The sequence below is a fragment of the Delphinus delphis genome, chromosome 5 (assembly GCF_949987515.2).
Source record: "Delphinus delphis chromosome 5, mDelDel1.2, whole genome shotgun sequence".
In the NCBI taxonomy this organism is placed as follows: Eukaryota; Metazoa; Chordata; class Mammalia; order Artiodactyla; family Delphinidae; genus Delphinus; species Delphinus delphis.
In genome coordinates this window covers 112,314,754-112,336,280 of record NC_082687.1, presented here as the reverse complement: position 1 = coordinate 112,336,280, position 21,527 = coordinate 112,314,754, and the positions used below count along the sequence as shown (strand labels likewise).

The 21,527-nt window shown below is 38.4% G+C and overlaps 1 protein-coding gene across 2 annotated transcripts in view; it reads right to left on the bottom strand.

The window, feature by feature from the left end:
• ANK2 (ankyrin 2) overlaps nt 1-21,527 on the bottom strand; it is a 242,204-nt gene that overhangs the window by 101,374 nt on the left and 119,303 nt on the right. For both annotated transcript variants that reach the window (XM_060012911.1, XM_060012912.1), the window contains 6 exons: nt 18,676-18,873; nt 15,262-15,360; nt 14,626-14,724; nt 10,300-10,497; nt 6,079-6,177; nt 5,611-5,709 (listed from right to left, as the gene is read on the bottom strand). In XM_060012911.1, the coding sequence (XP_059868894.1) occupies nt 5,611-5,709; nt 6,079-6,177; nt 10,300-10,497; nt 14,626-14,724; nt 15,262-15,360; nt 18,676-18,873 (792 nt within the window). The remainder of the gene's footprint in view (nt 1-5,610; nt 5,710-6,078; nt 6,178-10,299; nt 10,498-14,625; nt 14,725-15,261; nt 15,361-18,675; nt 18,874-21,527) is intronic.

The window sequence follows — 21,527 nt, the reverse complement described above, 5'->3', positions numbered from 1 at the left end:
TTTCTCCTTCAATTTTTTAATATGGTGTATCACATTGATTGATTTGCATATATTGAAGAATCCTTGCAATCCTGTTTTGTGATTGCTTGTGATTGCTCTGTTCATATTTTCTATTTCTTCCTGGTTCAGTCTCAGCAGGTTGTGCATTTCTGTGAACTTGTCCATTTCTTCCAGGTTGTCCATTTTATTGGCATAGAGTTGCTTGTAGTAATCTCTCATGATCCTTTGTATTTCTGCAGTGTCAGTTGTTACTTCTCCTTTTTCATTTCTAATTCTACTGATTTGAGTCTTCTCCCTTTTTCATGATGAGTCTGGCTAATGGTTTATAAATTTTGTTTATCTTCTCAAAGAACCAGCTTTTAGTTTTATTGATCTTTGCTATCATTTCCTTCATTTCTTTTCCATTTATTTCTGATCTGATCTTTATGATTTCTTTCCTTCTGCTGACTTTGGGGTTTTTTTGTTCTTCTTTCTCTAATTACTTTAGGTGAAATGTTAGGTTGTTTATTTGAGATGTTTCCTGTTTCTTAAGGTAGGATTGTATTGCTATAAACTTCCCTCTTAGAACTGCTTTTGCTGCGTCCCATAGGTTTTGGGTCGTCGTGTTTTCATTGTCATTTGTTTCTAGGTATTTTTTGATTTCCTCTTTGATTTCTTCAGTGATCTCTTGGTTATTAAGTAGTGTATTGTTTAGTCTCCATGTGTTTGTATTTTTTACAGATCTTTTCCTATAATTGATATCTAGTCTAATAGCGTTGTGGTTGGAAAAGATATTTGATATGATTTCAATTTTCTTAAATTTACCAAGGCTTGATTTGTGACCCAAGATATGATCTATCCTGGAAATGTTCCATAAGCACTTGAGAAAAATGTGTATTTTGTTGTTTTTTGATGGATTGTCCTATATATATCAATTAAGTCCATCTTGTTTAATGTATCATTTAAAGCTTGTGTTTCCTTATTTATTTTCATGTTGGATGATCTGTCCATTGGTGAAAGTGGGGTGTTAAAGTCCCCTACTATGGTTGTGTTACTGTCGATTTCCCCTTTTATGGCTGTTAGTATTTGCCTTATGTATTGAGGTGCTCCTATGTAGGGTGCATAAATATTTACAATTGTTATATCTTCTTCCTGGATCGATCCCTTGATCATTATGTAGTGTCCTTCTTTGTCTCTTGTAATAGTCTTTATTTTAATGTCTATTTTGTCTGATATGAGAATTGCTACTCCAGCTTTCTTCTGATTTCCATTTGCATGGAATATCTTTTTCCATCCCCTCACTTTCAGTGTGTATGTGTCCCTAGGTCTGGAGTGGGTCTCTTGTAGACAGCATATATATGGGTCTTGTTTTTGTATCCATTCAGCCAGTCTGTGTCTTTTGGTGGGAGCATTTCATTCATTTACATTTAAGGTAATTATCGATATGTATGTTCCTATTCCCATTTTCTTAATTGTTTTGGGTTTGTTATTGTAGGTCTTTTCCTTCTCTTGTGTTTCTTGCCTAGAGAAGTTCCTTTAGCATCTGTTGTAGAGCTGGTTTGGTGGTGCTGAACTCTCTCAGCTTTTGCTTGTCTGTAAAGATTTTAATTTCTCCATCAAATCTGAATGAGATCCTTGCTGGGTAGAGTAATCTTGGTTGTAGGTTTTTCTCCTTTATCACTTTAAATATGTCCTGCCAGTCCCTTCTGGCTTGCAGAGTTTCTGCTGAAAGATCAGCTGTTAACCTTATGGGGATTCCCTTGTGTGTTATTTGTTGTTTTTCCCTTGGTGCTTTTAATATTTTTTCTTTGTATTTAATTTTTGATAGTTTGATTAATATGTGTCTTGGCGTGTTTCTCCTTGGATTTATCCTGTATGGGACCCTCTGTGCTCCCTGGACTTCATTAACTATTTCCTTTCCCATATTAGGGAAGTTTTCAACTATAATCTCTTCAAATATTTTCTCAGTCCCTTTCTTTTTGTCTTCTTCTTCTGGGACCCCTATAATTGGAATGTTGGTGTATTTAATGTTGTCCCAGAGGTCTCTAAGACTGTCCTCAGTTCTTTCCATTCCTTTTTCTTTATCCTGCTCTGCAGTAGTTATTTCCACTATTTTATCTTCCAGGTCACTTATCCGTTCTTCTGCCTCAGTTATTCTGCTACTGATCCCTTCTAGAGTATTTTTAATTTCGTTTATTGTGTTGTTCATCATTGTTTGTTTGCTCTTTAGTTATTCTAGGTCTTTGTTAAATGTTTCTTGCATTTTCGCTATTCTATTTCCAAGATTTTGGATCATCTTTTACTATCATTATTCTGAACTCTTTTTCAGGTAGACTGCCTATTTCCTCTTCATTTGTTAGGTCTGGTGGGTTTTTATCTTGCTCCTTCATCTGCTGTGCATTTTCCTGTCTTCTCATTTTGCTTATCTTACTGTGTTTGGGGTCTCCTTTTCGCAGGACGCAGGTTCATAGTTCCCATTGTTCTTGGTGTCTGTCCACAGCGGCTAAGGTTGGTTCTGTGGGTTGTGTAGGCTTCCTGGTGCAAGGGACTAGTGCCTGTGTTCTGGTGGATGAGGCTGGATCTTGTCTTTCTGGTGGGCAGGTCCACGTCTGGTGGTGTGTGTGGGGTGTCTGTGGCCTTATGATTTTAGGCAGCCTCTTTGCTAATGGATGGGGCTGTGTTCCTGTCTTGCTAGTTGTTTGGCATAGGGTGTCCAGCACTGTAGCTTGCTGGTCGTTGAGTGAAGCTGGGTCTTGATGTTGAGACTGATATCTCTGGGAGATTCTTGCCATTTGATATTATGTGGAGCTGGGAGGTCTCTTGTGGACCAGTGTCCTGAAGTTGGCTCTCCCACCTCAGAGGCACAGCGCTGACTCCTGGCTGGAGCACCAAGAGCCTTTCATCCACATGGCTCAGAATAAAAGGGAGAAAAAATAGAAAGAAAGAAAGAAAGAGGATAAAATAAAATAAAGTAAGATTAAAAAAAATAAAGTTATTAAAATAAAAAATAATCATTATGAAAAATATTTTAAAAAGTAAAAAAAAAGAAGAAAAAATGAATGGACGGACAGAATCCAAGGACAAATGGTGAAAGCAAAGCTATACAGACAAAATCTCACACAGAAACATCTCAAAATCTCAAACAAAAAGAGAAAAGGGGAAACAATAATATATCTTGCTGCCAAAGTCCACCTCCTCAGTTTGGGATGATTCGTTGTCTATTCAGGTATTCCACAGATGCAGGGTACCTCAAGTTGATTGTGGAGATTTAATCCACAAGCAATCTGGGTTGTAGGTTTTTCCCTTTCATCACTTTAAATATGGTCCTGCCAGGAGTTTCTGCTGAAAGATCAGCTGTTAACCTTATGGAGATTCCCTTGTATGTTATTTATTGCTTTTCCCTTGCTGCTTTTAATATTTTTTCTTTGTATTTAATTTTTGATAGTTTGATTAATATGTGTCTTGGTGTGTTTCTCCTTGGATTTATCCTGTATGGGACTCTCTGCACTTCCTGGACTTGATTGACCATTTCCTCTCCCATGTTAGGGAAGTTTTCAACTATAATGTCTTCAAATATTTTCTCAGTCCCTTTCTTTTTGTCTTCTTCTTCTGGGACCCCTATAATTGGAATGTTGGTGTATTTAATGTTGTCCCAGAGGTCTCTGAGACTGTCCTCAATTATTTTCATTCTTTTTTCTTTATTCTGCTCTGCAGTAGTTATTTCCACTATTTTATCTTCCAGGTCACTTATCTGTTCTTCTGCCTCAGTTATTCTATTGATCCCTTCTAGAGTATTTTTAGTTTCATTTATTGTGTTGTTCATCATTACTTGTTTGCTCCTTAGTTCTTCTAGGTCCTTGTTAAACGTTTCTTGTATTTTCTCCATTCTATTTCCAAGATTTTGGAACATCTTTACTATCATTATTCTGAACTCTTTTTCAGGTAGATTGCCTATTTCCTCTTCATATGTTTGGTCTGGTGGGTTTTTACCTTGCTCCTTCATCTGCTGCATTTTTCTCTGTCTTCTCATTTTGTTTAACTCACCGTGTTTGTGGTCTCCTTTTCGCAGGCTGCCAGTTCGTAGTTCCCGTTATTTTTGGTGTCTGCCCCACAGTGGGTGAGGTTGGTTCAGTGGCTTGTGTAGGCTTCCTGGTGGAGGGGACTGGTGCCTGTGGTCTGGTGGTGGGGCTGGATCTTGTCCTTCTAGTGGGCAGGGCTGCGTCTGGTGGAATACCTGTATATCTTTTTTTTTTTTTTGGTACGGCGGCCTCTCACTGTTGTGGCCTCTCCCGTTGCGGAGTACAGGCTCTGGATGCACAGGCTCAGCGGCCATGGCTCACGGGTCCAGCCGCTCCGTGGCATGTGGGATCTTCCCGGATCAGGGCATGAACCCGTGTCCCCTGCATCGGCATACGGACTCTCAACCACTGAGCCACCAGGGAAGCCCCCCTGTATATCTTTTTTTCTTTTCCTTTGTGCTTGTCTAGTTTCACTTGAAGTGCACCCCACTCTTCAGACCAGAGTTCCTAGTGTGAAATGGCTGCGCCCAACACCTCAGCTTGGCAGGCCGTGTGCCTGAGCGCTATGCTCCACATGGGCAGCTCTCTCTTTCTCTCTCTCTCTCTTTCTGTCTCTCTCTTACTCTCACTCTCCTCTCTTTTTCTGTGTCAATTGTGTAGTCTGTCAGAGTCTTATCCCCCTGGGAAGCCTCACCAGCAGCTCTGCCCAGCCCTGGAGCCTTTTTATTCCCTTTGTGCTTATTCTATTTTTACTTGCTCATAGGGTACTGCATGCAGAGGCCTCGAACCCAGCGCTTCAGACCAGAGTTCCTCGTGGAAATCGGGACACCACGACAGCTCAACTCAAGATGGTGGTGGCTAATTATTAGCATCTTGAATGATGACTTTGAAAACTCCCGAATGTGCTCACACTAATTTACTTGAGCCTATTCACACAGCTGCAGTTAGTGATTTCTGATACATAAACTTAAACAAATGCAATTACATACTTCTTTGGACCAAGAAAATTGGAGCTGCAGGTTATATTATGCATAGTAGCAGTAGTCATTTTACGCATTTCTCTTCCTTGAAATAATTTGAATATACCGAAGTGTGGTTTTATGTTCCCATCATGCTTTGCAGGATAGGACCCTTCAGATGGCACTGAGAAAAACAGTCAGCTCTGCATTATCTTTGAAATCTTCCAAGCCAGGCCTTACACAGTATTGCCTCACTGAGCACAACCACGTGGTAGTCCAAATGTGACAGAATTCATTAAAAATGAAAGGCATGCAGTCCAGGCTGCCTGTCTGTATTTCCTCACCAGAGACTGAGGGCTAGGGGAGGGCCAAGGCCGTGAAACAATGTAAAGGAAATCGGCCAGAACATCAAGATATTCTAGCCAGCATCTATTGTATCCTATAGTAAATTGTTAAATCGATGTCGCCTACATGGCTGTCAAAGGTTATTAGAATGAGAAGTCCCAACAACTGTACAAAACTACATTGCTTATTCAAAATCACTTAAGAAGAACTAAAAAGAAAATATGTTTGTAACTATGGCGAGCTACTGAAGTGTCCATATAGCCGAACCATTTGTTTATAGAAAATAAAAATGAGTACATGTATTTTACCTTGGTTTTTGCATTGACATTTGCTCCCTGCTTCAGAAGAAAGTTGACCATTTTCACGTTTCCATAGTGACAGGCCACAATTAAAGGAGTGTAACCAAGCTACAAGTAATAATAAACAAATAAATTACTACTCTAGTAGTTAATACTCAAGGGGAGAGGGGGGCATGGAGGGAAGCAAGTACAGGAAGAAAAGTGCAAGTCATCCTGACTAGCTGAAGTAATGAGGGAGAGAGGGTAAACCTAAGTCTGCAAAGTTGGAATCTTTTTGTAAAGATTCCAAATATCTGCTATCCATTTGCACTTGCTTTCAGTAAAAATGGAGAACCATTATAGATTTGTGAGGAGAGTCATAAATTATTCAGAATGGGCTTTGAGGAGGGGGAACTTGGACTTGTGGTGACCTGAATGGGGGCTACTGGGAATAATCCAAGGCAGAACCTGTCACAATATTACAGTGACTCGCTTTACCTTTGTGTGAGCATCCTTGTCAGCCCCATGCTTGGTGAGAATATCAGCAACATTCACTTTATCTTCCTGGGCTGCAAGGTGTAAGGATGTGAGTCCACTCTATAGAGAGAAGGGAAGCAAAGGGGGTACAATTGAAGAAGAAAATACATTGTATCATCTATAATACTATGTCTTGAAAAATCCTGAAAAGTTCACAGCCTCTCTCTAGAAACTGCATTTTCTGATATCTAAGACAAACCCTCCAAGTTAATATGACTTTCCATCTAAGACATACTCTCTTAAGTTACTCAACACTTTCTTCAAATTACATTTTCTATACTGTGTACTTATATTATGATGTGAGCCTTTAAAATAACTCAGCTAGTAAGCTTCCAAACAACATTTATTTCAAACCCATCTGTGCCTCCTGTTGAATCAATTTATTTCCTTAAATAATGGACCAACCGGTTACTACTTCTACATTATAACCACAGCAATAATTTATATTTTCATCAATCAAACATCACATCAATGAAAAAGATGTCCAGAGTTACAGGAAATGAGTTCAGAATAATTTTCTCCAGCATCTCCAAAGATAGTACATTATTTTGGGGGTTCCGCTAAGTGCTAAATAGTGACCCCATCATTTATATATTGCCCCATAAATTTGGCCAGTTTTATGTACATGTCCTGGCACACATACATCAAGTAATTATTTTAATTATTTGAATATGCAATTAAAGTACAGTTAAGAATTAATAAAAGATGAAAGAATAGAGAAAGGAGGAGGGAAAAGTGGTTCATTCAGTCAATGCCACAGTCTGGCAGCGTTACTACATATGCAAGTATCTCCCATCAAGCAAAATTGAAATTTAAAGAGTATCTTTAAAACCTAAGTCATTTGTATGTTTAACTAGTGTTTTTTGAGTACCTTTCACATGCCAGGAAGTGTTCTAGGCACTCGAATATATCAGTGAATAAAAGCTTCTGCCCTTTTAGAGCTTATATTCCAGCTAACAGTATATTCATGCCGTATGTTTCTCTCCTGCTGTATTGTTCAAATACCTAGTATATTTATCCTCTACCTGTACATCCTGCATCTGTATACTGAGGTATCTTACTTGTTCTGAGTTGGCACCCCCTCTCCCCCAATTCACATCCAATTAAAGTTGACCATCCCTCTTAACCATGGCTTTGCAGGCCTGCTTTACTTCTATAAACTGACAAGTTCTCTGACCTTTAAAAAATCGAAGTGATATTTACAGAGAAAGAAAAAGTTCTCCAACTAGAGAAAGGGCTTTATATTTAAGAGTCCAAGGCTTTTTGATTCTTACAGTGCTGGCTGAGCTCAGCTTTTGTTTTTCCTTTTTTTTTTTTTGGCTGTGCCGTGCAGTGTGTGGGATCTTAGTTCTCCAACAAGGGATCGAACCCAGGCCCTTGGCAGTGAAAGCTCTGAGTCCTAACCACTGGACCACCAAGGAATTCTGGAGCTCAACTTTGAGTTTCATAAAACATGAGGATGAGGTGGAATATGCACTCTTTTGCATTAAAATGTTATCACTTCTAAACAAATAGTATACAGTCCTACAGTATAAACAGTATGAATATTAGGACAAAACAGAAGATTATTCTTCATGTTGTTTTTCTCCATATTAAAATAGCAAACATAAAAATATTTCTCCTTTGAGATCATTGGTCTTTTAAAAATGTTATTGAAGTGATCATCAAATATCTCAAAGGCATCTTTAATGGCCTTTCAAATATATGTGCTGTTTTCTACATGACTTTGCAGAATGGATTTTCTACAATATAAGATTGCAAACTAACAACCAGTATGAAAATCCTCTATAGTTTATTATGGTAAGCTTGCATACCTAAATCAAATTATGTAAACCTTCCTAATAAATTAAGAAAATAGAAGATGTTGAAGGAGTTCTTTTCAAAAAAAGTAATTTATTTCCTAAGATGTACCGGTGGACTCTACAGTCGGTTTTATTTTATTATTACATAGTGATTGGATAAGGAATGTAATATCATTTCTATATTACGGTTCTTACTAAGAAATAATCATTTAGAGAATATGAAATTACTGATTTTAGCTGGTCTTAAGTAGAAAAAGAATATATGTAATTTACAAAAACAGGAGAATTTATTATTGGTTTTGCTTATTACCTGAGATACTTTCACGGTTGCATTATCTTATAATTTATTTATTTCATATATAACTTATTTATTAATTATTATAATGTATAATTATAAATAATACCAACCAAAAGCCAGGGTTATATTTTTATATATTATATTGTTATTCAGATATATCTTAACATATTTACTAACATTTTACTCTAGTAGCAAATATCAGTACATCATGCCTTTGTCTTTAAGACACCACCCAATGTTGAAATCATTGTTATAAAGATAACATAAATACTTTGTGATTCAAATTGAATATTTTTCTCCATTGCTGAGTGGAGAAAATATTCAAAAATACTCATTAAATATTTGCTGATTGACTGCTAAAATTCTCTCAAAGGAAGTAATATGTTTAGAAGAATACTATCAGGGAGAACATAGTGAACTGATTCCAGATATGTATCTATAATTTTTATGAATTAAAAATTACACCATCAGAAGCACTGTGTGATCAGTTTCATGAAATGTCTAGAATTTCCATTCTACTCAAAATTTTGCCTGATTTGTTTATGGATTTCTTGTGTTTATTTTTTAACGAAGATTTGTTTTTAATGGACAATAAACACTTACATGACTCATTTGTATACTGATGTTAAATGAAATATTCTACTATTGGTTTCATGGTGAGACTATCCCCAGTGGGGTAAAAGACCACCTGAGAGGCATGATTTTAACGACCACAAGGAAATCCATGCCTGGGACTTTAATGACTGTCTGACACACTGAATTTCACCATAAGGCTTCATCATGTTCATTCTTGTTAAAATGCAAATATCTTTTGGAGGGCTAACCGTGTAATTAGTATCACCATGCTTTAAAAAAGGATCTCAGAGGCCTTTCGATAGAGAAGAGAGAAGTGCGGAAGGGCAAGGGATGTACTGGAACACTTCTGAGTGATAAAGACACAGAATAGGGCTCTAGAGGCATTCAAGACAGGCCTGTCTTTTTCACAGCTCTTTCTAAAGGACATAAGCTACACGACCCATTTACAAATGTTATTAAGACCAACTTACAACTGAGTCTCCAAAAGTACTAATTAATTCAACAGTGAGATGTGGAAAACATCTTATTTGTATATTTGTGGAAAATCCTAAGAAACTTAATTTTCACTAAACCCACACCACGTGTTACAAAAAAGTATTAGGAGATCTAACTGATGAGCTAACTTATAAATACAGGCTCCAATTTTTTGTTTCTCAGCAGCTGGCTCCAATGGAGTACACAGAAGTATATATAGATATAAATATATAGATACAGATACAGATATAGATAGATATAGATAAGATAGGGGCATAGCTATATATGGAGAGAGACTGACACGTACTTGTAAAAATCTAAATATTTGAATAATCTCTTTTTCTGATATGTCCCTAACTATTACTCTATTAGAGCTAATATGCTGTCCACAAAGGCTATTCTCTGGAGAGATGCTTTATCTGACCACCTCCACAACAACCAGCCGAGCTAGGCTCAACTGAAGCTGGCTCAGAAATCTTTATTTTACTGAGTTCCCTGCTCCCAACCAACAGGTGCCTCGGAAGCTCAGCCCAGCTGAAAATGACTTAGGTCATGGGCACAGACCAGCAGCTTCGAAGCAATTGCTTGGGCCGGAACCCAGATGAAACTGCCACCTCTCTCCCTCTCTGGAATTTGGAATTAGGACCAGCAGGTACCATGGCAATCTGGACTGACTGCTTGAATTGCAGCGATGCTGACTATTGGCAGCTATAGGGTAGCCTCTTTGGTCACATACACAGAGACGCACAGGAAGCAGATCCACAGAGAGAGGCAAATGAAACTGACTTGTCGGGAAAAGTCAAGATACAAACATGCAGCCCTACAGGCAGAGTCTGTGAGCCTCACTCCTGCTTCCTTGTGATCTTCCGGTCCCTCATGAGGCTTGACTCCTTTGCTACACTTGAATTCTATGAGATATTCTTGTTTCTCTTTCAAACCTGCCCCCTTTTTGTTCCAAATGATCTTAGATTGGTTTCTATTTACATTCATTCAGAAGACTCTTCACTAAAGCAACAGGCAAAGCCGGAATACCTTGGTTGACATGTGGATATTTGCTCCCTTATCCAGAAGCAAGGTGACCATATCTGTGTGCCCCTCTTGCGAGGCCAGATGGAGTGGAGTGACTCCTTGCTTTGTCACAATGTTCGTCTCTGCTCCATAGTTCAGGAGTGTGGAAGCTATCTGCATTTGATTCTTCTTGGCAGCAATATGTAAAGGAGTATAGCCATTCTAAAAAAGTAAAGATAAAACACATGTAATTTGTAAGCTTAGCAATTGCCATGATATATGTCTGAAGGAAATAAGAATCTCTAATCAACAGAAAAGTTAAAAGTGCGTTTATACTAAATCCAAATTCTTGCCCATCATAAGTTTCCATCCAACAACATCCAAATCTTTGCAACCCATGTCACAAGGCACCCCATTCTACTTACATGTAAGACAGATATAGACACAAATGCCCCAAAGCTTAAAATCTCCCCCTCATAATGCTGCCCCTGAAGAGCAATAAACCAGATTCCTCTTCTATGTGACCGTCCTTTAAATACCTGGTGATGGTTTTCATATCTCCCTTTAGTCTTCAGTTTTCCAGGCTAAATCTCCCATTCCTTCAACTATTCCTGACAGAAGCCCCATTTCTAGAGCTCTCTCCATTAAGGATGACCTGCTCTGGACTGATGCTAGTTTGTCGATATAGCTCTTGAATTGTGCTGCCTGGAACTGAATACTACATTTCACACATGGTTTTAATAGAAGAGAATAAAATGGATTTCTATGGTCTTGTTATAACATTCCTACTAATGTGTACTTTTTACTCATTCAACAGCTATTTAGTAGGTACCTAGCGTGTGCTGGTCAGTGTGCTAGGTGTGGGGATATAGAGGTGGATAAGACCTGATCCCTGTCCTTAAGGGGCTGCATTCTGGTGAAAAAGATATTAATAAAATAGGCTTCTATTAATCCTATTAGGTTAATTAATTAATTAATCCTATTAGGTGGTCAGTTAAAATCCTGGATCCCCCCCTTCATCTCTACAAACTGCTCAAAAGTAGCAATAAGAGGCTACTAGTTTTATGTGGGAGTTTGTGGAGAGGACCAGAGGAACTCATACTTCGTTTACAACAGCCAAACTTTAAACCCCATACTTAGTTAAAAGAACAAACAAACAAAACCCTGGAACAAGTGTAAGTCTGGAACCTGTATTGTTTCCTTTCCTTTTCTTTATCAAGTCAGGTAGAATTTTCCATGAAAAATGCGTGATAGAAATGAAAAGCAGTGGCTTTGCCACTGCCTGTGGCATGCTGAAGGGAAAGACTGCATGTTGATCAAGGGCTTCTTTTGAAACTCTAAGAAGAATTTTAGGTCATGGGGATTCCTGAAGTCTAACTGCAAAGGGTACCAAAAAAATACAAAGGAGTTTTGAGAATTTAAATGCCCTTATGTGTTGTCATGAAACCTTGATCTTCAAACATCCCTACATTATCTATCTACTCTGTCTTCCTTTCTCCAAGCCAAAATAAGCATCTTTCAGTTCAGATGAATATTTCCCTCTAAGCTGCTCAAGAAATTCAGCAGCTCTTCTTGGAAGTCCTTTCATAGGTCCTTGATGTTCCACGTCCTCTAGAACATTGCACTTGGACCGTGGGCTCTGTTGAATAAAAGGGCACATAGATTTTTGTGGAACCTATAAGTTTAAACACTTTTTTGGCTACGGTGGGCTTTCTTCAGCCCCAACTCCCCCTATTTCTGCAGCACAGGCTTTACCAAGGCTAAGCAAAGAATCAGTAAACCTACCAAGTTTAGGTAAAGTCAGAGACCTACGTGGAGAAGGACAGGGAGGTTTTAACATAACAACATAAGAGATCATCAAAGAGAGTGTCAAATTTTTAGTAATATAAGATGTCTGACTGACCAGCAGATACTCAACCTGCAAGTCTGAAGAACCCTCCTAACTCCACGTAGAGTCAAAGTTTTTGGAACCAAATAACAATAACAACAGCAAAACCCGATGAAGACTAAGAAAAGATTCCGGATTTTGGTAGAAAGAAGCAAAGAGGTTCTAGGGTCCAAGGGACCACGTGTGTTGAGAGGTGGGGTGGGGAACTGTAGTGAATAGCGTGTCAAAAGTGGAGTTAGGGGTGGGGTCCAACCAACTGGCAGCTTCTCGGAGCGGCCCCCGAGCTACAGGACTCATGCTGATTGACAGGCGAGGTCAGATGAGTGGAAGACACTAGAGGAGCCTCCTGAAGCCCCCCTCTGTGGACCCTGGAGTAGAGGATGCTCTCCCTAGTGATCTGGACTTTGTTCACGTGTGCCAAAGAGTAAGGACCACACTCTATAGAGGCTGGAGATCATGGGCACATTTGTCTCTTTGGAAGAACCATACACGTTATTTTATAAGTTAGGTCTTTTCTCCCTGGTACATTGAGAGCCCATTGTGGGAGGAGAACACGTGTTTTATAGTTTTACTACAATCCCTTCTTTATATACATGTGTTGTATTGGGTGTTGATAAAGTCATATCTTTGTTCAAAATCGTCAGCCTAGAAAGTTAATGAAAAAAAATACTGGCATGTTAAATGAGCATATTTTTTTTTATTCCATTGGAATAGTTGCTCAGTCTTCATTCTTCCTTCAAATTTATTGAGAACCCACATAATACTGAATGAGATACCTCAGAGATATGCAAATATGAATATAACATGATTAATGTCCTCAAGTAGTTTATAATCTAGTAGGAAGAAAGACATAAAACAAATACATGATTGATGAGATTACAGAGAAAGGGTTATAAAGAAATAAGGATGGTATGTGCAATAAAAAAATTTGTCCTGCTCTTTTGACAGTTTAAATATTTTATTATAAGCCATATATTTGTAGCAATAAAATATGTATATGTGTGTATATATACATACATATATAGATCTATATATAGGTATGGGTACAAAGTTATACATATATAATAGTTTATTATATATAATTTGTTTATATACAAAATATACTTTCACATAGAATATTCTATTTTATTATATATGTATAATGTGTATAATTTAAATAGACATGTGAGCATATATGTACATAGTTATATAATAGAAGTGGAATAATTCTCCTCTACTGCTTTGGGATGCAGTAGACCTAGTGGTTAAGAGTGCTGCCTCTAAAGTCAGATTGTCTGAGGTCAAATCCTAGCTCTGTCAATTAGTAGTCATGTGACTTTGGACGTACAAAGTAACCTATTTAAATCTCACTTCCTCATCTATAGAATAGAAATCATTATAATACCAATCTCATGGGATTATTATGAGATTAAATGAGATATTGCATGTAAAATGCTAGGCACAGTGTTTGGCATGTAAGTGGTAATAGTTGCTGCTTTATTATGTCATCTAACATAGCATGGATATTTTCCCACCACAAGAAATATTTCTCTTTTTAAATAAACTATGACATCTTCTCAATATATATTTACTGAATGAATAAATGAAAGATACAGTGATGACTTTATCTGTTATATGACATTTATGTATATTTTCAGCGTAATAAAGAGGCAGCTCAAATGGTGGGAAACACTCTGTCCAAAGGTTCAAGTCTTAGTTGGAGCTATTTTATGAGTTGGTGCTACACATACCCCCAAAATGCATTTCTAGCCTAGGAACTTGGAAGGATGTATGCTATAGTTAACACGAATGAAACATGTAAAAAACAAAAAGTCTTTCATATAGAGCACAGTGAAAAATTTGAAGTCAGAAGGAATGAGTGAATAAAAGGGTAGGTGTATCACGACATTCTGTTTATACGAGAGAAGGGAAAACCTGGACTGCCTTTCTTACGTTTAATTTCTCAAAACTCATACTTGTGTGCCTAAAACACTGAGTGTTGGCAATCAGAGTCATCTTTATTGGTTCCTGGGCACGTCCCCTTAGTATTTACTAACTTGTAAAAAATCTTAAAAGGCTTTGGGCTTCCCTGGTGGCGCAGTGGTTGAGAGTCCGCCTGCCGATGCAGAGGACACGGGTTCGTGCCCCGGTCTGGGAGGATCCCACGTGCCGCGGAGTGGCTGGGCCCGTGAGCCATGGCCGCTGAGCCTGCGCGTCTGGAGCCTGTGCTCCGCAACGGGAGAGGCCACAAAAGTGAGAGGCCCGCGTACCGCAACAAAAAAAAAAAAAAAAAAAAAAAAAATCTTAAAAGGCTTTGTGGAAGCAAACTGTCGGGGAAAAAAAAAACAAGGACAGTACCAAAAGCTACTATTGCCAAGACTGGTTGCAGTTATATCAGCACCATGTGCTTAAAAAACAGTTCCCATGTCCAGTCAGATTAGAGTTACACCCTACAGTCTGTAAATCCTTTCTGTGGTCCTCACCTTGGCAGTGGCATGAGGGGAAGCACCCTTCTCCAGTAACAGCAGCGCCACCTTCTGGTTGTCATAATGAGCAGCAACATGGAGCGGGGTAAGGCCATTCTGTAATGGGTGTGTTGAAGTTTCAGTATTAATAAATTAGCATTAGCTGCCCTGAAGCTGCCAGGATGCAAGGAAACTGGTATCGATTAGGTCCATGTTAATTAATTAATATAGTCAATAGGAAAAATAAAAATAAATACCTCATGATTTTCTTATTAGAAACGTAACTAAAACTGAAAATGATACGTTGAGCTTTCAGTTAGCACAGGGCATCTTGATTCCACCATAATTAAAAGTCTAAAATGCCATGTAAGGATTATTACGTTAACATTCCAAGAATTCTTCTTAACATAGAGAAGTTCTGGGCCCTGTTGTGACAGGAACACACATTTGAGGCACAGCTCTTTTAAACACCTTCTGAATCAGTGTATATGTGGGCAGGTCATGGACACCGCCATCATATCTATTTGGTATAGTTTCATCCATTACATTCATATTCCTTTAAGAAGAATGAGCAAAATATCTTGAAATGCAGATCTCCCAAGCTTCCAACTTGACCGAGTTATATAACAAACATATATGCTTGAAAACTTTTACCTTCCCCGCAGAATCTGCAGCAGCACGGCGTTGTAAGAGAAGTTTTGCCACATCCAGGCTTCCATACTTGGCTGCTACGTGCAAGGGTGTGAAACCCTTCTGAAAATGTGAATAACAAAAGTAAAATGTAGCAGTTTTCTTTGTGACGGCTAACAAAATCTTTTTTTACTGGTTAACATATTAAGCAAACTTATGTTGATTCTCCATTTGGGAAAAATACTGGGAGCGTTAAATGTTAGCCATAAACAAGGACTAGGACAAAGAATAAAGTTTAACAAGCAAGAGTTTGGCTTGACAGACTGAACAAAAGAAATTTTATCTTGAGGGCTTAGAGACTGAAATTTGACGTTCTAGTCTTGGTATTTATGTGTCAGAAAAATGGCTCTGATTTGTGAGTGAAAAAAAAAAAACCTACCCTGTCTTTTTCTTGCCTCTAAAATTAATAGGATTGAGACAGTAGTACCTCCTGTCCAGGCTTTCTCATTTTTCCTATCCTTTTTATAATACCTGAATTCCAAATTTCTTTATTTAAGGTTTAGGGTATTTCAGCAGCTATGATTAAAAAAAAAATTATTTGTGATTCAGCTGATTGCATTTTCTGCAGAAATAGCAAGATAAAATGGTGGACAGAACAAAAACAGTTCACCGTTTGAAAAGCACCTCTCGTCCTGACTTTTATCCCTTGTCTCAAAAGACCCACACTTTATATAAGACCAATTCCTTTCGGAAAATACACTCTACTTCTGGCAGGATGTTGAGCTGATTAACATCAAACTTTTAAACTGCTACTCTCCTACACGTTTACACGAACAGATTCAATGTCTTGTGTGCCTAACCAATGTCACTCTCTGTAATTAGCAGTGTGTTACAAATACAGCTAGGTCCCTGGACTCAGATCTCAAGGATGGCACAGTTCCTACACCATGATCTCAAATCCATCCTCTTGGCCAGACAGTCTAATCACATGTTCTTCTGGCACTACAGTGGGAGTGGGAGAATTCTAAAGCTGACCCGGGCTTGCAAAACACACACAGCAAACATGCCTGGGTTAAGTGGTCTAAGATAGGGCTTATCCTTCAGACCATTTAAGCCTTCATCAGAATACAGAATATTCCTCAAGAAGCAATACTGCTTTTTCACAGTGTCACTACACAAATTATTTTTAGCTAAGATGTCATTTTTCTTTTTGCTCTTTTTGAACATTAGGTACTAAGAAGTCCTTGGAGGAGAGTAAATCTGCTTTTTCCAAGTGTGGGGCAAATATAGGAAGTCCATTTAAGCCAACATTTGTTGTTAATGCTCTCTTCCCTCTAACTCAATCCACACAATGACCGGAGTGACACTCAGGATGAAGTCGAGTTCCCTGAGACAAGCCATGTGGTAAGAAAGAAAAAATAAACTCCTTATCCTTAAAGTCTTGCTGGAATAGCGGTCCAGCCCCTTTATAAATTTGGAAACTATTATTAGACAAAACTACATAGAATCTTTACTGTAGAATCACAAAATAGAGGTCGGGAAGCATCTCTTGAATCACATGTCTTCCTTCTTCCCCTATGTTAATCTCATCAGGATTTCATTTACCCTCTGATATTTATCAACACTTAAATAGCTTTACTGATGATGAGTCAACTACCCTTCAAAACCCCAGTCAGTTCCACTGTGGAACTGTTTTGCTTAATAGTTTCTTCCATTTAACTGTCCTAATTTACTATTGCTTTAGATATATTTTTAATTCTAAAAATCTTCAGAAGACAAGGGATTATGTTTTATTCTCTATTTCTGTATTTTATATATCTAAATTTCATTTATTTATCACCTTCATCTGATGAGACAATCACCCAGTCTCTCTTGGGTTATTATTACTATTATTATTATTATTACACAGTTGCCCCTTGAACACAGGTTTGAATTGTGAAGGTCCATTTATATGTGGATTTTTTTCAATAGGAAATAATACAGTACTACACAGTCTGCAGTTAGTTGAATATAAGGATGTGGAACCATGGATATGAAGAACCCAAGATACAGAAGAACTGTGGATATGAGAACAGACTATAAGTTATATGAGGATTTTCTTTTTTTTTTTTTTTTCTTTACCAAAATTATGTTTAATGTTTTAGAATGATTGTGGTTGTTTTATCATGACTATATATGAGGATTTTCAACTGTGTGAAGGGTGGGCGCCCCTAACCCTCTCATTGTTTAAGGATCAACTCTATGTTTGTTGTTTAGTTTATGATGTTTTTAAAAAAAAGATTTTAAAAATCCTTTCAACCCTTCTGATTTCAGCATTTGAATAATTACCAACTTCTTACATCAAAGCATGTTTTATAGCCATAGGCAACCAGGTAAGTCGTAACAGCAAGCAGGCTGCTTCTACCTCTCAGAGGACAGATGCCACCACAGTACTTCAGTTCGTACTTGCAAACTCCCTTCTCCCCCAGATGCAGTATTTGTGCCCGTTCCTTAGTAATCTGAATCACTGTTGTATTTGTGGGAATTATTTTGCCCTGTGAATAATTCACTTGTTGTAGGCTGTAATCTGTCTCGTTCTTCTTCTCTTCTGTACTAGTCCAATTTCTTTTGCTCCAATTAGCTGTGTTCGTGTTTTATTCTAAGTCATATCCAAAGAGGGGATCGCAAATATAATCTATCAAGTGGAGATAAAATTACTCTGCCCTAGTTCAAAACTTTGAACATAAGTCAAATTCTTTGTTAGATGACAACTAATACAACTAATAAAGTGTGACTCTCAGCCCAGTTCTGTTTAGACACCGTGTAGCTGGTAAAGTGTAGGGAGCAGAAAGGGCATAATAGCTGACACCAGGGATGGAAAAATGCAAGATTATGTGAAGTGAATTTCTAGGTGGTACTAAAACTCAGCAAATACAGTATTGCCAATCTAACGCAACATTATCTTCCTCAGTAGTAATACTAGCTCAATGTATTTGGGAATTGTATTTTTTTCTATAATATATTCATGGGAATATATTATAGATTTTTATCATGGAAAGTAAAGAGAAAATAACACTTGCTTTATGGAAATCATCTTAATTAAATTTATAGAGGGAATTCCCTGGTGGTCCAGTGGTTAGGACTCCGTGCTTCCACTGTAAGGGGCCCGGGTTCGATCCCTGGTCAGGGAACTAAGATCCCACAAGCCACACAGCGTGGCCAAGTCATAATAATAATAATAAAGTTCTAGAAACAACACCGGCATTAATTAGAAGAAGAGAATCCAGCCCTCCTTTTGAAGATATATGCAATCTCACAACCCCCCTTGGTCATTTAGAAAATGAATCTAAAATATTCAAAGAGGAAGAAGTCGGAGGCCTACAGGAGATCTACCCTTCTTGACACTCTATGATTTGGGATTGCTCCTGGTCCATGCCAGCATGAAACCATTCCTCTTACCTTGGTAGCTAAGGAGTGGGCGGCTCCTGCTTCCAGCAGGACTGATGCCACGTCTACCTGGCCTTCCCTGGCAGAGATGTGCAGTGGTGTGTACCCATTTGTAGTGGCCGCATCTGGGTGAGCCATATGTTGTAGAAGCAGCTGAACAATTTCTGTCTTACCCAGGCGAGAGGCAATATGCAAAGGCGTCTGTTCCTCCTACAACTCAGATCAAGTAAACAGTTAGTGCCAGGACAGACCAAACGTCACTAGTAATACATTTCACTCAGATGTTTCATGATGTCTTCTTGGAATCTCCAGGAACCCCTACCCAAAAGGAAATTACTGCTACTCTGACTACAATTTATATCTTGTTATATAGAATGACCTGTTTGGTCACAAAATCTTCCTTCAATTTTTTTAAAAGTAGATATTTCCATGAACTTGGTCACTGTTTTCTGGGCATGCCAAAATGTTTCTCAACTCATTAAGGCCTCAGCCTTCACTTATGTTTAAATATAAACCAGCTCATAGTTCTGAATAAGAAAGAAATCTAGTCCAGAAGCCCTAAGACCTAGATTCTCATCCAAAAGCTTTCACTAAGAGACAGTATTTATTCTGGGAACTGTATCAAGAGGAAAAAAAAAAGAGGGATGCTGGGAAAACTTTGTTCTTACTCCACTCAGCAAGCCAAGGATACAAATGCTGGTTATTTTCTTCAAGGAGAGACTGTGGATAAAGAAGATGTTGCAATCTGATTTAAAAAGATGTTGTTCCAGGAAACGTTGCAGATGGGTCTGGGACTTACATCCAGGGCTTCAAAGATGAAATGGAAGCCTGGCGAGGAGCAAATGGGGTTAAGTATTTGCCAAGTGCTTCTCATTTAGAAACAGGGAGAGGAGATAGCTGGTATAAGGGACAGGAAGGACACGCTGGAGAAGGCTTAAGAAATCACCTGACTCTAATGTGTGGTCAGGAAAATGTTTTCAGTGTTAAGAAAACGAGGCCAAACCATTGTCTTGATAAAAGAAAATTGTGTGTAACCTTAGTGATGAAAAGAGGTATATCTCTATAATCTGCCCAAGGGCATGTCATAACAAAGGTGAGAAAGGAAAAGCTGGGCCAACTTCCAGGGCTAAGAATGAATGGAGAAGGTAGAATAGAATAGGGAGAACTGTTCAAATAAATGCACCTTATCTTAAAGTTATAAGGAAAAAAGTATTAAGTGGAAGGTACAGGAAGAGATGAAATAGCACTGCATGCATTTCAGGGTGGTAAGAACTAAATAATAAACAGTAATAATACAATTATTTTAGCAATAGAATTGGAATTTTAGAAAAATTTGCACCTTATAAACTTCTTTCATGTATGATGCATATCTGACAAGTCCTATACTTAGACCTGAAAGGAAGGCGTAACATATATTATTCAACCATTTTCCAGTGAAAAGAGATTAGAGGAATTAAATGAGTTTTCCAGGACTGTCCAAGGTTACGCAGCTATGAAAACAGAACTTGAATTCAGGCATTGGATTCTAAAGACATTTCTTTGTCTATTCATTCCACAGAAAGAGAGACAATATGATGGCCTCTAAGAAAACTAACAGGACAAGAGGTCTCTCAATAGGAAGGGAGACAGACAACACTTGAAAGATACAAGTTTCTCTGAAATACAGAGGAGAAAAGAGAGGAATGGAGAGAATTAAAAGTTACAAAAATAAATGGACACAAAACACAATCAAAGACCAAAGAACTTGAGGATAGCTATCATGAACATCTGTTGTTTCTGGGTTTCCTGCTTGGACTTCTGCCCAGCAGAATTTGATTGAGGTGGGTATTACAAGTGACACACTCTAACATGTGTTTTCAGTGAGCGAGGGGGAGCATTAGGGCAACGGTGACCCCTTAATCCATAGCTGAGAAGCGGCAGTCCTTGACTGGTGGTGGCCAAGTAACTGGTTAAATTATCGATCAGTGTCTCTTGGTTCTCAGAGCATTAAGGTACTTGTTTTTTTAAAAAAAACAGGAAGTTAAGAAGTAAGCTGTTTTGCCCATTTTCTTCAACTTTTGGTACGCTCCTATCTGAAAGTGGAAAAGGGAAGAACCTACAAATTTGATAAGAAAGTCTTTCCACCTGTAGTCAGAGATTATAAGACCTTGGAGGTTTGGGTAATTGTTTCCCTGTAGAATTGCAAAAGTTGAATTTGCCACTCCAAGCTAAAGCTAATTCTATCCAAGGCAAAGAATTGGGAAACCACAGAAGATAATATTCGTGGGAAGAGCTAAAGAAAAAAATGTGGGCAGCTTGATCCTCTAGGCCTCTTCCAAATAGAAGGGGCAATAATTCTCTCACCATAAAGCATCACTGACAGTGATACAGCCTGATCCAGGAAGACGTAAGCTCTGCCTTACCATCACTGCTAGTTTCCAAAATTAGGGAAACTTGCTGAGCCCCAACTCCTTTTACCAAAAGACAGAAATAGCAAAGGCTGGGACAGGGTTCAAATGTTTGATAAAATTTCTGCTATAAGTTACTAGCTAACAGGATTCCCAGGAACCATATATACCAGCAGTTAACTAAAGTTTTAAGTGAGTTTAAGACTAGGGGCCCTGTGATTGCTCAATCCCTAAAGCAAATGCCAGGCCCCTGTATTGTGCCAACAGAATACTGGCACCTAAAGCAAGTGAACTCCTAAAAGGGCAGGTCCCAGCGGCCCTCTCAGCTATGTCCATGGAGGACATTGGACAAGAAAGGACCTTCTTGAGGGCAGGGCCCTGGGGACAAGCACATTGGCTGACCCAGGAACTCATGCCACTGCAGCCCCAGCCTTCCAGTCTGTACAGCAAAATATGTCTTATGCTCTTGACTGGTGA